The 14,850-nt window shown below is 40.4% G+C and overlaps 1 protein-coding gene across 1 annotated transcript in view; it reads right to left on the bottom strand.

Annotated features, from left to right (window-relative positions):
• Positions 1 to 1,619: 1,619 nt before the first annotated feature.
• The window catches only part of CFDP1 (craniofacial development protein 1), a 158,414-nt gene continuing 145,183 nt past the window's right edge, over positions 1,620 to 14,850 (bottom strand). Inside the window, exon 7 of the mRNA XM_003758558.4 lies at positions 1,620 to 2,783. Coding sequence (XP_003758606.1) covers positions 2,693 to 2,783 — 91 coding nt within the window. The 3' untranslated portion in view covers positions 1,620 to 2,692. The remainder of the gene's footprint in view (positions 2,784 to 14,850) is intronic.

Below are 14,850 nucleotides of genomic sequence, written 5' to 3' on the forward strand. Positions count from 1 at the left end.
AAGTCTCGTAAGATAATTCTCTAAATAGCCAGAAGTCACTCATCACCCTAGTGAGTTAAAGTGAAAAGTTTAATCTGATCCAGGGGTGGTCTTTAAAGTGGTAACATATGGATCAAGCTGATTTGAGAGTGGATGAATGTTGAAGTATAGGGTAATGAAATATGTCAGAATTCAAAGTCTAGAAACACCAGAGCTGAGGTTCATGATGTTGGAAGGGAGAGCATCTGTGACAGGCAAGATGCAAATTGCCTCCGCTCCCTGACAAGTTGTTAGAAAGATCAGCAGCACTAGCACTGACACCAGGAGTTTTAAAAAAAACTTGATGAATGTGTTAGGAGACAATAAATGGGATCACAATCATGTTGCAAACTTGCCAACAAAGAGACTCACCAAATGAATACCCAAATGAAAGGACAGAGCTTGATGCTGAGTGGCAACATTAATATACTACAAAGAAAGAGTACTGTGGAAGGCTCTTCAAATGTTGGGTACTAAAAACTCAATAAAGCTTGGATGTGCATGCTAAACATATGGGATAATCAATGAGTTTATTAATTCCTTTTTCTTCCCTTGGAAGAAACTGGGATAGTGTGCCCCACTGAGTAAAAACCCGAGATCTCTTTGAACTATCAGTCCCTTAAGAGCCAAAGTTGCCTATAAAAATCTCATCAAAAAGAAAAAGCCATAATTTATATTGAGCTCAACAGCTTCCATTCTGAAGGACTGCAAGCCACATCACAAATGAGTAAAAGCCAGTATCACTGTGAAAAATGGCAGTTGTGAGAAGACATTCTCCAACAGAAGTAGATGGTGTGATCAAACCAAATGTTATTTGAAGATGCAGAGGGAAAATGAAGTCTCTGAAACACGGTCCTGCTCTTGTGCACGGTCATGGAGTCCACAGAAGCTGGACAGCACTCTTGGGGCCCTATGTAATTTCCTGCAAGTCCACAAGCTCTTGTTCCTCCACTGTTGCACTTAGGACCAGGCCTTGAAATAAGGTAGTCAGAATTTTACTTGCTTCAAATGGGACATTTAAAGAGAGAAGTATTCTCCTTTCTCTTAAGAGAAATGGCCAGTATGGACTAGATCTCCCCCATCAAAGCGGAGGAAAGGGACTCCCTGGAAGGACTCCTTCAGACAAAGTAGTGGGAGATTTTGTTGAACTTTTCTTTGTTGCAAGGAAAGGTTCAATTGCAGGATTGGGAGAAGGGGAAGGGGGAATTGAGGAAGAAAGGGAAAGGGATTCTCTTTGATATAAAAATGAAAAACCTCAACAGAATATTTTGAGGATGACTACAGCAGTTCAGATCATGGCACTGTGGCCCTGAGGTTTTTTAAGTCGGCTCGTCCCCATGTATCAAGGAATGAACCAGAACAGAGAAGCCTGTGTTAAATGGCAATGATAAATAGTATTTCATGGCTTTGAAGGCCACTAAAAAGGAAGACAATTGCTAGCAAATACAATTTTATGGGCAACAGAAACAGGAAAAACACAGACCTTGGCTACTACTGGCGACAGCAACTCTGTAGGTGGACGCTCAGCCATCCAGGCAATGCGGAACCTCCAGGAGCTTTCCCATACACTCGTTACATGTGAAAACAAGGACACGTGGGAGGTCTGGGTTTTAATGCTTTTATTATTGTGAATGGTCTGGCCCCAGCTCCCTGTTCCCACTCCACCATCAACCTATTCCAGATACCATTTCTCCTGGCTGCTCCCAAGAGAAATCCTGAAGCTGATCTGGGTTGGGGGTGTCTTTATTTCTACTGAGGGAGGGGAAAGGAAGTCTGAGGATATTTTCTGGCAAACCAAGGTGACAAGAGATTTGGTGGCAGGGTTGAGTCTAGAAAAAGTGGCTTTTACTTTGGAAAGAAGAAAATACTAAAGGAAAAACAATTTTTGATTGAGCAACAACATCTCCATAATTTCAGTTTCACATTATGTTAAAAGGAGTTCCATCCTGGAAGAATGAGGGAAGAAATAGTGAGGGGGGAGGGGAAGAAAGCAAGAGGGAAGGAGGGAGGGAAGGACCAATAGAGGAAGAGATAGAGAGGGAGAGAGGAAGATGGAGAGGGAGAAAGGGAGAAGGAGAGGGAGAGAGAGGGAGGAAAAAGAGGAGGGAAGGAGAAGTGAAAGAGAGACGGGGAGAGAGGAAGAAGAAAGGAGAGATTAAACACAGAAAAGAGCTGAATACAAAGCTGTCCAGTGACCTGGCGTTGGCTGGCAGAAGTGTGTCCATGTCTTTTCTTCTCAACATTGGTATCAGGACAAAGGATGCACTCTAATGGAGAGTCAATGATTCTGGCAAGCTGAGCTTAATAGTCCATGTCAAGGCTGGAGTCCTGTCTCCACCACAGGCAGAATGACACTAGGAAAAATCCCTGCCAGCTGTTAGGTCTGGACTGTGCTGGCTGGCACTGGATGGGCCCTCTCTCTGCTGTAAGGAAAGTGCCATCCTCTTCACCAGTCCCTGAACAGTTTCCCACAGTAAGAACTTATAAAAATAAAATAAATGACACCACATGAGATCAAGATATACAGACGGAGCTTCAACATGGAGAACAGAACATTTAGCTTTCCTTTTCACGAGACAGTCAGTGAGCAGGACAGGAGAGATTTCACAGACACACAAAAGTTGAGCTCACACCACAAGCAGGGATAAACTGCCAGAGCATCTTTCCAATGCCCTCAAGGCTTCATTTTGCTCAGCCTGAGGTCCCGCTCAATTTCAAACTGTCTGTGATCCACTCGCTCCATAAAAGCTTTCCTTTCAATGTACCTGGAAGGGGACAAGAAACAGTTGTGTCAACATAATCAAGGAGCTTTATATACTTGGACAAGAGAAAATGAGATTTAGAATTCAATAACAACTAAGCATTTATTAAGCACTCACTAGTCCCAGGCACTGGGGATGCAGACAAAGATGAGAATCTGAGCTTATATTCTACTGGGGGAGATGGGGAGCAGGAAGGAAAGGAGGCAGGCAATATATTCAGGTAAATGTACAAAATATATACAAAGTAATTTCAGGGGACTGACTATTGGTACAGGTGGCTGGGAGTATCAGGAACGACTCTCATCTAAGAGATGGCATTTATGCTAACTTTTAGGGAGGAGTGGAGGGATTTCAATGCTTTGCAAGACTGAACAAAGACGCAGATGTGAAGGATGAAATGTCCCGTACAGGAACAAGGAGGCCAGTTTGTCTGGAATGTAGAATTCATGAAATGATGTCGTCCAGAAATCAGCCAGCGTCAGATTGGCTTTAAGGGAAAGAACAGCTCCCACCTTTCTCACCTTCTCTAACAAAACTTCTTTACATTTCAGCACATGCTCCTGCTAACCTGAAACAGCTTCTTGGCCCACATCCGAAGAACCTTTCAGAGAAATGGGTCCAATGGCAGCCTTTGCCTCCTCTGTTTCCCTTAGCTAAAGGGTCAGGTACTTTTGATTTCCCAAACTGGAGGCAGTTCTTGTAGTGTTTTTCTTCATTGTTCCAGGAAAGAGGAGAAATCTGGCACTCTAGTGGGCACAGCGAAGAAGGAGTCGTGTGTGCCCACAAAATGCTAGGCTGGCTGCTTAATGAGACACAGCTGCGTTATAATGTAGCTCCCTGTTGCAAAGTGAATCCCAGCTTGCCTGGGGAATGGGGGAAGGGAAAGGCTATGCTACTAATTAGCCTACCGAGAAAGCAAAATTGCCAACAAAAAGGGAGATGTGATGGAATCATCTTTGTTCCCGCTCAATTTCAAACTGTGATCCACTCGCTCCAGAAAAGCTTTCCTTTGTTCTTCCAAAGAAACTGTGCATCTTTCATTACAAGGTCATTACCTCTAAATTGATACTTATACCATGTTCAGTAACCCAGGTTCCTTTGCTGAATTCACAGCCTTGGGTTCAATATCTTGTAAAAGCCAACCCCCAACATTTGCTTCCCTGTCAGATTTACTTCTACTAAACCTAAATGAAATACAAGTACACAGAATAAATCCTGCCTCTCCTGGGGGGTCTGCGCCTCTCAGATGGCCCTGTGTCACTTCTATGTGCTGAGGTCCAAGTCACAACTCTACTAGGAGCATGGGGAAAGGCTGATTTTGAAAAATAAGAAATTTATTTCATACTGAACAAGAGGGGGAGATACAAGCCTGGGATGGAAAGTCATCCTGTTCCCATCTACAGAGGGTGTAGAGGATGTATACTGTATATGGACTGTATACTGATCACCAAGACTGGAAGTGCTTCCCTAACTGCTGGGGACTATTAGTAAAATGACTCTTTAGGGGATGACACTTGCAGCTTTCTCTTGAAGGATCAGTTTGTAGGTGTCCTAATTTCTTGGAATGGGACAACTCAACAATGGCCCTTAGACTGGGCAGAGTAAGTCCATCATGAATGCTAGAAACCTCCTGGAGGGAATGAACAGATGCTCTTTCTTGACTTTCAAAGGGATGGGATTTTACCAGAGGTGACAGGAACCCAAGGACCATTTGGGAATCCTTAACTGGCAGTCCTTACTCAAGAATAAGAGCTTGGTTTGTGCTGGGGAAGGGTTAGGGGGAGTGGGGGTGGTGAGTGGGAGAGAACAGCTAGCTCTCAGAGAAAATCTTCAAAGGATTTTCTCAATGCAAACTAATTCATTTTCATTTACAATTATCTTCTGAGAGAGAAGGGAAAGACTAGGCAACATGGAACCATGAAAAGGACACTAGTGAGAGGGAGATTCAAACTCTAATTCTGATGGCGTGCCAGAAGGGGTTCTGTTCTTCAGTCATTTCAGTTGTGTCTGACTTTCCATGACCCTACTTGGGGTTTTCTTGGCAGAGACACTGGAAGGGTTTGCTGTTTCCTTCTCTGGCTCATTTGACAGATGAGGAAACTGAGTCAGACAGAATGAAGTAACTTGCCCAGGGTCCCACTGAATTGAGGAAGATTGAGTCTTCTTGACTCTACCACCTAGCCAGATGTGTCCTTTCCTTTCCTGTAAAACTGAAGAGGTTGGACAGAGGTCCTTTCTGAGTTGAGAGCTATTATTCTGATATTTTATTGGCAGCTTTTTAATAACACAATCATTCCTGGAAATGACATACTTCCCCCTCCAAAATCAGAACAATCCTCCACAATAAAGGCTATTATTCTTTTTCAATTCTTTCCTCAAGGGCTCTCCCTCTATTTATAAAACAAATTTTAAAAACTTTTTCTAAAAATCCTCTTTCTTCATCTCTTCCAAGAATCCTAGGTGAACCTGTGCCCAAGCTGTGTTTCTCTCCTGTAGATGTTCTGGGTTTCTTCCCTCCCTTGCATTTGTATCTGGAGCCTTGCCTCCATCAGAGCTCACTAAAGTGGGATTCTTTCTTTCTTTGCTCATTCTTCCAGCCACCTTTCTGATTTCAGACTTGATGTTAAGGAAGGAAGGCTGGGTGGCCTAATGCTGCTTTCTTGGTATACTGAATGTTGTCTTATTCTAGCATCTCAGGGATAGGATGGAGACTGGCAAGCTTTTGGTGCTCTCAAAGAGCTCGTTCCAGACAAAGTCTGCTTGCTCTCCCACTACACTGAACTCTGCAAGTTTCTGCTCTGGGTTTGGGTCTGAGCAATGCTGCTACATTTAGCCCCACTCAGCCAACTAGAAAGTTCTATTAGGTCATAATGGCAGAATTGTAGACTTCCCTTTGGGCTCACTTGGAATCAAGCAGAGCTAAGGGAGGCTTTTCCCTGTAATGTTATATATCAGGCCAATCTGTGCCCTTAAGGGGACATCCTGACATTGGTATGCCCATGACCCTTTTCCTTTCCTAACAAGTTTCCATAATCAGGGCAGCTGAGCAGTAGGAGTTTTCTAAGTACAATACTAAAACTATTAATTAATAAATTGATACTAGAGCAATTCAATTACTATAATAGGATATAAGTATGAAAAGTTTTACAATTTTAAAACTGCATTTGTGGTCAAATATAGGGATATCCTTCAAAAGGGTGAATCAGACAAAATAATAAGACAAAGCTATGATATAAAAGTTTTCTAACTAAATGGTTTGAGAAAGCAACACTATCAGAATTTTTTCCTTATGAACTATATACATATGTATATGACTGGTTTCCAAATGTATCTAGCAAGGAAATTCAAATTTTTAGTAATAAGATCTCAAAATTAGATTAAGGATTTTACCTATGAAATGTATTGAAATTACATTAATAATTGTAAAGAAAGTGAAACTGTTTTCCCATTTTAAAAATATTTGATTGATAATATTAAACATCAGAAAAGTTCATTTTACATGTTAGATCTTCATGATTTTTTTATTTTTTAAAAAAAGATTCTTATATCAGATAGAGTTGAGGTAAAGATAACAGCAAGTAACCTATAAAAATGGAAATTCTCTGAAGTTTTAAATGAATTATGGGTTCCTAAATTGAAGTTATTCTTATATGTTGTTGTTAATGGATTAGCTACATGAACTAGTTATTGGAACACCAAATTTAAGAGACTGAACTAAATTGTGTTAAGTCTTATTACTAGCAGAATTATCTAGTAATCTCTACAAGTGATTTGGAACCAGAGAAGCAGAGCCTCTTTCAGAGTTGCCCTGAGAATGTAACCTTTTCCAGAATGTCCAAGAAAAGAATCCAAGGATCAGATGATTACATGAGATCTGATTAAATGAACATTGGGAGTGTGTCACTAGGATATAAGGAGACTTGATGTTGAGTTAATATCGATAATCATATTGTTTTGGCCTTTTGTTTCATGGTGTTTATGTTTATGTTTTTCTTGGTTACCTTGGAGACATACAAATCTCCCTTCTGAAAATTAGTCCATTGTGAGGTCTAGAAGTTGTCAGATCTGTAAGCAGATTTAAGTAATTCTGAATATGAATATATGAAAAACCTCATAGGTTTGGCTTATAGGTAAGTGATCCATGAATTAAAAGGGGGACTTGAGGGAAATGAGGGGTTCAGAACACAAATGGGTAATTATGGGAACTGAATGAACTACACTAACTCCATCTTATAATTCAATTCTGGAGCCAGTTTGGTTTTCTTTCTATTCAATTACGGGTCTAATCCACTTTCTGTCTTGTGAAAAACTTTATTTAATTGTGGAAATTGTCGAGAAGACTTTGTTGCATTGTTTGAACATGTTTTTCCTGGTTGGGAAGCTGGATAACTTCTCAGACATTCTGGTATCTTCTCTGAAAACAGGTTCCATATTGATCAATCAGTTACTGTTTTCATGTTCCTTTGAGTGTTCATAGACATTTGGGGGGAAGTGAGACACATCTGATTTCAGGGAACAGTATCTGTTCAGTATTTTCCTCCCAAATTAAAGGCCCTAGTCTTTCCTCCAATTAGAAATCAGATGACCTAATGATGTGTTCTGGTTTTTCCTTTTAATTAACTGGACTGATTACTTTTAATATATAATATTCTGTCTCCCCCTGTATTCAGGATCTAATGCCAAAGCTAAAGAAGGTGACTGGTTCAGATTTTGGTTATGCAATTAGCATGCATTGCTTAATAATTGCTATGCTCAGAAGCCTGGAGCTCGGTTTCCTCGGTCATTTTATCTTTCACCAAGTTTTCTGAATTTCCCCATAAGGATTTGGCCTGGTGGATTTACTAGATCTGCTTGGAGTTTATAGTGTAGAGCTCACCCCATTACTTCCTTCCCTTCCAGTATCTTGACTCTGCCCTCCTCAGAAGGCATGATTAGCATCTGTTTTCTGACACCTTCGCTGATTTTCTTAGAAATCCAGAGTTCTTTCTCATTTTGGTGAGTTCTAAGTTCTGTATTTGCTCCAGTTTCTACTGATGAGGCAGCTCTTTAAAGTGCCTCTTTTATAAATAGGGAAATTAAGCCAAAAAAGGGAAATTATCTTATCAAAAATTATACAGCAAACCAAAGACCTGTGTATCACCTCATTTCCAATCTACTGTTCTGCCTATTGGACCATATTGTGTCTTCTGAATTCACTCAGAGATAAAATATGTGGCTTAGAAAACCTAAAAGAAATGTGCTGATGTGTTTCCAAAGCATGCTTTGAGCTACAAGCCATTTCCCTGCCACCTGTCTAGTGGTAGAGAACATGTAGGGGTGAGTGATTTTGAGTGCTCTGTGGTTTGTAATCCTGGATCTCATTTAAAGAAAAGGAAGTGGTGCTTGAATTAGGATGCTCCATTAGACATGAATAATGTTGCTGCAGGTTTGAGAAGCAATGTAAATCAGGCTGACTTTGGGAATATTAAGGGCAAAGCATATGTCCTGGGGGCATTAAGTAGAGAGAGAAACCAGTCTCATCAACAAGCTCAGGAGGCTTCAAAGAAACACCTAGAATGGAGTGGTTATTTCAAAGGGCAACCCAGATAAACAGCTGAGACAGGGATGAGGTGCCCACAGTCTGAAGAGTTCATTTATCTCCTTGACACTTATCTGGAAACAAATGCTGTGGTTAATGGGATCTTTGTGATAGCTCTGGTTTGGTGCCAAGAGTCAACCATAAACAAAACCATGATTGAGTAAGGAGATCCCAGACTTAGGGATTGCAGACAGCCCTGATCAGCCTAACATCAGAGAGTCTGTCACTGGCTTGTGGGCTCTCCCATAAGCTGCATTACCACACATGTGTAGTCTCACAATTTGGTGCAAGACCTTGAAGCACAATGTACTTGGGGGGGTCTATGGAAAATGTGACTACTAAGAAAACAGCTCCTAAATGGAATGGGGTTTAACATGCATGATGATGGTTCAGAAGGGAACTTCATACACCTGGCTCATATAAACTGGCCATTTTAAACAGGTGTTGAGAGTTTTCAAAGGAACAAATAAAAGTGGGTTGTCCTACAAAGTAGTATATTATAGACAAGTGCGCTGAGAGAGTTTCTTTTACATTTGTCTTGTATGTTGATGGTTTTACACACAGTTTCAAGTCATTCACAGTGACATGTGGAATGCTAAAGGATTCTAAATGCTAAATCCCCAAGAGTGACTCTTTCTTTCTTACTGACATTGACTGTAAAATGTGCCCTAATTAAAAGATGGCTAGTCATCCAGGATGAATTTGATAAAAGTATGCCAACTAGAACTAAAGTATGTAACAAGAATTAAAGTGATTTATTTAGCATCTCCAATAAAAATCAGGACATATCCAGTAGGATCTGACATTATTCTGTATTCTATATCCAAATAATAATCTTGAAGTGGGGGAAAAAAAAAAAGGCCAGTTTTTCTGAAAGCTGAGCCCAAAGAAAGGATTTTTTCCCCCAGTAGTTTCAGTTGTGTCCAGCTCTTTGTGATCCTATTTGGGACTTTTCTTGGCAAAGATATCATTTATTGGTATGGCTCTTGGTTGGCCATTTCTTTCTCCAGCTCATTTTACTGATGAGGAAACTGAAGCAAACAGGATTAAGTGACTTGCCCAGGGTCACATATCTAGTAAGTGCTGTAGCCAGATGAACTCAAGTTTTCCTGACTCCAGGTCTGGCCCTTTATTCATTGTACCACATAGTTGTCCTAAAAAAATTATAGAGGACAAAGAATAAGAAGACAAAACTAAAAAGGAGTATTCTTTAGTGTCTATTCTTCAGGCCCCCATGTTGCACACAAAGCCAATACAATAGAGATGACAAAGGAAAAACAAACAAAAACTACTTCCTTCTTTTCCCTATACCTAGTAAGTAGAGGGCTAATTATGCTTGTTAATCTTCGAAGGTCATCTGCAGACATGAGGCAGGACTCCCAGAGAGTCTAAATAACACTTGGCTTCTATGAGTTGACTGAGAAAAGACAAACCCAAAGAATAATGTTGAATATACTTTAACATATTTAACATATATGGGACTACCTGTCATCTGGGGGAGGGGCTGGAGGGAAGGAGGGGAAAAGTTGGAACAGAAGTTTTTGCAAGGGTCAATGTTGAAAAACTACCCATGCATATATTTTATCAATAAAATGTTATAATAAAAAAAAGAATAAAGTTGAAAATATGAACCAAGATATACAGGCACTAAGTTTTTAGTGTCTCATTCCAAGCAAAGACAGGCTTCAATGACAATATAACAAGCAATGATGTGGTATTATAAAGTACATTTGTAAAAGACATTTCAGTTCATGAAACTTTTGTTTTTCAGTAACTTTTCAGTCCTGTCCAACTCTCCTGTCCACTTGGGGTTTTCTTGGCAAGATGCTGGAGTAGTTTGTCATGTCCTTCTCTAGCTCATTTTACAGATGAGGAAATGCTGAAAAACAGGGTGAAGTGACTTATTTGGGGTCACACAGCTAGAAAGTGTCTGAGGACAGATTTGTGTTCAAGGAAGCTGATTCTTCCTGACTCCAGGATTGGCACTCTAACCAGGGCACCACTTCACTGCCCTTATAAAACCTAGTAAGACAATATTGGATCATAGCACTGTTGTAAGTCCCAGAGTAAAGTTCCCATAATACCTTCCTTCATGCCAATCAGAATGTAAACAAGACAACAAATAAGGATGCTAAAAATCTAAAAGGGCTAGATAAATTCCAACTATCATTAGTATTGTTATAAGATTTTTTATCCAATGAATTTTAAATGAACGTGATGGGGCAACTATTAATTGAATTTGGGGATTTGGGGGAAGAGAGAAAGGTACTGCTTTGGGAATAAGCTGAAAGAAAAACTCTTCATCATTTTCAGAATTCAAGCCATATCATTTCAGAGTACCATGACCTTCCTGACAGAGGATCAAATCAAGTCTGTAGCCCTGTAATGCCATTCACAGAGTTTGAAGTTGAGTGATGGAATTTTAAATTTTATTTGCTCTCCATTGTTTTTCCTCCAACATCTACCCTGAGTTTGTAGTTTGTCCTCAGTTAGATAGGGAGAAATTTTAGAATGAGAAAGATTTTTTTCTTTGCCTCCTGTTTCCCCTCCCTTTGGACCAAAGAAAACAGTCACCTTCTTGGCAGTCACTGACCTCCATGAACCTTCAATCTGACTGTACCTAAGTATCCAAACCCTGTATAGTTTGTAAATGGTCTTTAAAAGCTAGCCTGTTTTTAATCCTTTCAGTGCAATAATTCCTTCCTCTAGCCTCCCTGTATTCTACATGAGTATTTCTAGAAAGATGCTTCTGATGATTAAAACCTCTGGGAGATTCATTTTAATTTAATTAGAGAGCTAGACAAAATGTCCAAGAGCATAATCTTCTTACATTGACATTCCAGTAAGAAAGCAGAGCAATTCAAGGTTCTCTGGCACAAAGGACATTATACTTAGAAGAGGTGTTAGTACCAATTTTACTGATTGGTATTTGACTTCTAGATGAGGATAATGGTTCCCAAAGGTACATCCATCTCTAGGTTGCTAAATTCTAGAGAACTCAAAACTCCCAGATGCCACTTAGTGTGACAAAAGTTTAGTAACATCACTCTGGTTGGTTATCAGATGACGCCCTGTTGTGATTATCATCGTTATGGTAAATGTTACTCAAGGGTGTTTGATCAATAGGTTCCCAAGGGACAAGAAAAAATGATTAGCCTTTTAGAGAAACTCTTCAATTTAGGCATAAGATAGTTGATAGCAGGAAGTGGGTGAGAACAAACATGAAGGAACAACATGTCTTTTTGATAGAGGCTATTTTGAGGAATAACCAATGGTGCCTTCAGAATCTCCAATTGCTACTGTGGCCCTGCCCAGCCAGTCTGACACTTAAGAGAAAAGAAGTTTAGAAGTAATAGCTCTCACTTAAGTTTACAAAGTGTTCCTCTAGTTCTGCAGAATGACAACAAAGATAAGACAAGAATTAGGAATCTTAAGTCCTGACCCATGTGGACACAAAACCAAAAAGTAGAGTCTCTGCTCTTCAGGACCTTAAATTCTACTGGGCGACATACAAGTACTGGCAAGTACAGTGCAAAGAAAATTGAAAAGGAAAGAAATGGAAACTACATGGGGAATCAACAAGAAAATGGCAATTCTGAAAGGCAGAAATTGCGAAGGAGCTGAGCATTTCAAAAATGAGTAGTTTCTCTGAATGCATGGAGGTGGAAGAGAGGGAACACCATTGGAGGAATGGTTAGCAGTACAGCTGAGTTGTAATAAAAGTTTCTAAAGGGAAACACTATGAAATTAGGCTGGAAAAGTAGGTGAGAATCAGATCATAGAGCGCCTTAAACGATCGACCAAGGAATCTGTCTAATGCTATAAGCAATGGGAAGTCACATGGTTGGGTTTGTGCCTTAGAATATTAGTCTATTAGCTCCATGGGGATGAACTAGAGCAGGAAGGGAGTAAAAGCAGAGAGATCAATAAAGAGACTATTATAGTGGTCTGAGTGAGCAATAAATGCTAAAAGTGATGGCTGAGTGAGTTGAGGGGACATAGGTGAGAGATCTTCCTGACAAGATTTGGGGACTTATTGGATATGAGAGGCTGAGGAAAGGAAACAGAAGGTAATTAAGACTCTTAGTAATTCCAGATGCCCACATTCAGTGATGTGAGTATTCTCTCCACTAGGACAGATCACATTTGGATATATCTTTTTATCCTTTATGACTAATGCCCATGTTTTCCCAAGAATCTGTGCCTTTTAAAAATTTTAACTAAAGGGGCAGCTAGGTGGTGCAGTGGATAGAGCAGCAGCCCTGGAGTCAGGAGGACCTGAGTTCAAATTTCACCTTACACACTTAATACTTCCTGGCTGTGTGATCCTGGGCAAGTCACTAAACCCCAATTGCCTCAGCTAAAAAAAAAAAAATTACTTAAGTAAAATATTTACAACTGTGGTTTCCAATTTTTTCTGTAGATACAGTAGAAACTCTAGGTACCAGATGATGATCCATGGCAATTAAGGACCAAGTTCTTCTTTCAAAGTATTTAACACTTATGATTGGATGAAAATAACTCTGTTATGAGGCACTAGGGGAGGGTTCTTTTACCAGTAAGAACAGGGAGACAGAGAGAGGTTATGTAATTATTCTAAAGTCACAAAAATCTAGAAGCAACTCTAGAAAATCCTGTTTCTTTGTTACACTGATGATAGCTTGACTCTCATCAGGTCCCTCTGCACATTGCAATAACTATTCCTGATTTACTCTTTTAGGTGACAGCCTTTCAAAAACCTGAAGATTGCTATTATGCCATTTGTCAAGTTATGTACTCAGAATTCTTTCTACCAATCCTCACATGGATTTCAATGTCCTCCCTAAAAAAAAGGTGTCTAGAACTACTCCACTAGTCTGACCAAGGTAGAGTACAGTGGGACCATCACATCTCTAATCCCCAATACTATCTTTTCTCAATAGCTTTCTTTATCAGTCTCTTAATACTGGGGACTCACACTGAACTTGCCATATGCTAAAGCTCACTTTTTTGAGACAAACTGGTCTCTAGTTACAATTCTATTCTATACCTGTGAAATTGATTTATGAACTAGCATAAGATTTTACATCTCTATTAAATTCAATCCTTCACTTTAGTCTATTGAGATTTTTATGAATTCTGATTCTTTTGTTCAATATATTATTTATGCCTCCCCACCTCAGTATCATGTGGAAATCTAACAAATGTGCCATCTGTATCTTTATTCAAGCCACTGGTAAGTGTAAAACAGGTCAGGAGCCAATGGCATTCCTTGGAACGGCACCTTGGAACATAAGGTGATGCTGACCTATTCTTGATTTCTCTTGGGTTCCAACCACTCAAACAGTTCTGAATCTTGTCTAGCTCACACCAGTGTCTTGCCTACTAGAATGGTATAAGCCACTCATTAAAAGCTTTGCTTCTAATCTAAGAAAACTATTTATAAGCAGATAGCTTATGGACGTGTTGGAGTTACTCTCCTTTTCTAGGTTTGTATCTTGGGCAACCATAGACTTCTAATGGTAATTTTTTTTGGTTTGGTTAATTTTCCAAACACCTGCTCTAGAGAACATGGTGTTGGTGACTTCGCTGAGAGCTCTGGGTGCTAAGTCTGAGATCCTGGCCCCTCTGGGAGATTCCCTTGCATTGATTTCTTGGGTAGGGAATGAGTCTAAAGAAATGCTTTCTGCTGGGATGGGAGCACTCCAAAGAGCTCACTGAGCCTGTGGTTCCGTCCAAAATCCTCCCTGGAGTGGTCGGAGCTGGTGGCCTAGCTGAACAATGACCTCGTTGCTGGGGCGGTTTCTCCCTTGATCTCCTCTCATCACTTCATCCAGCAGGTTTCTTTAGATTGTTGTTGGAAGAGTTGGTGGGGGAGCTGAGCTACACTGCTTCCCACCAGCTTGGTTGGTCTTCCCAGCCTTATAATGTTATGGAGATCAAGTAAGAAAACTTCTGTAAAGGACTTTGTAAATGTTTTTACTGATGCTATTATTATTATTCTCATCTTAATTAAATGTTGTCATGTTGAACTTAAATTTGACATAGGTCTACACTTTCCTTCTGCCATAATTACTGCTTGCCTCTGTTCCCCATCTATAAGAGGAGGCTTGTGGGAGTGACTAAGGCTGGAGAAAGACCATAAAGCTCTATGGGGAAAAGGCATGGGAGATGAAGGCTGCCCCACCTGGGCCATCGGATCTGCACGGGAGACCGCATGTTCTCTGGCCACCCGGCAGTAGGAGAGGAGAAAGAGTGAGCCTCACATTCTATTGCATTAGTGGTTCACTAAATGAGTTAGGTCCCGTCCATGGCACGCATGTCTCTCCTAATCTCGTTCTCTCTTCCCAACCTGCGTTTTACTCTTTGCCCACAGCTTTGCTCCTTACTTTGACCAGAGGTCACCATTAACTCTGGCACACTGGACAAGCTCCATACTAAGACAGTGAGTGGTAGAGTGGAGCCTGCACGAGGAGCTCCTCTGCGTTTGAGAGGAAGTGCCCAGAGTTCGAC

Source organism: Sarcophilus harrisii, chromosome 2, assembly GCF_902635505.1.
Source record: "Sarcophilus harrisii chromosome 2, mSarHar1.11, whole genome shotgun sequence".
Classification (NCBI taxonomy): Eukaryota; Metazoa; Chordata; class Mammalia; order Dasyuromorphia; family Dasyuridae; genus Sarcophilus; species Sarcophilus harrisii.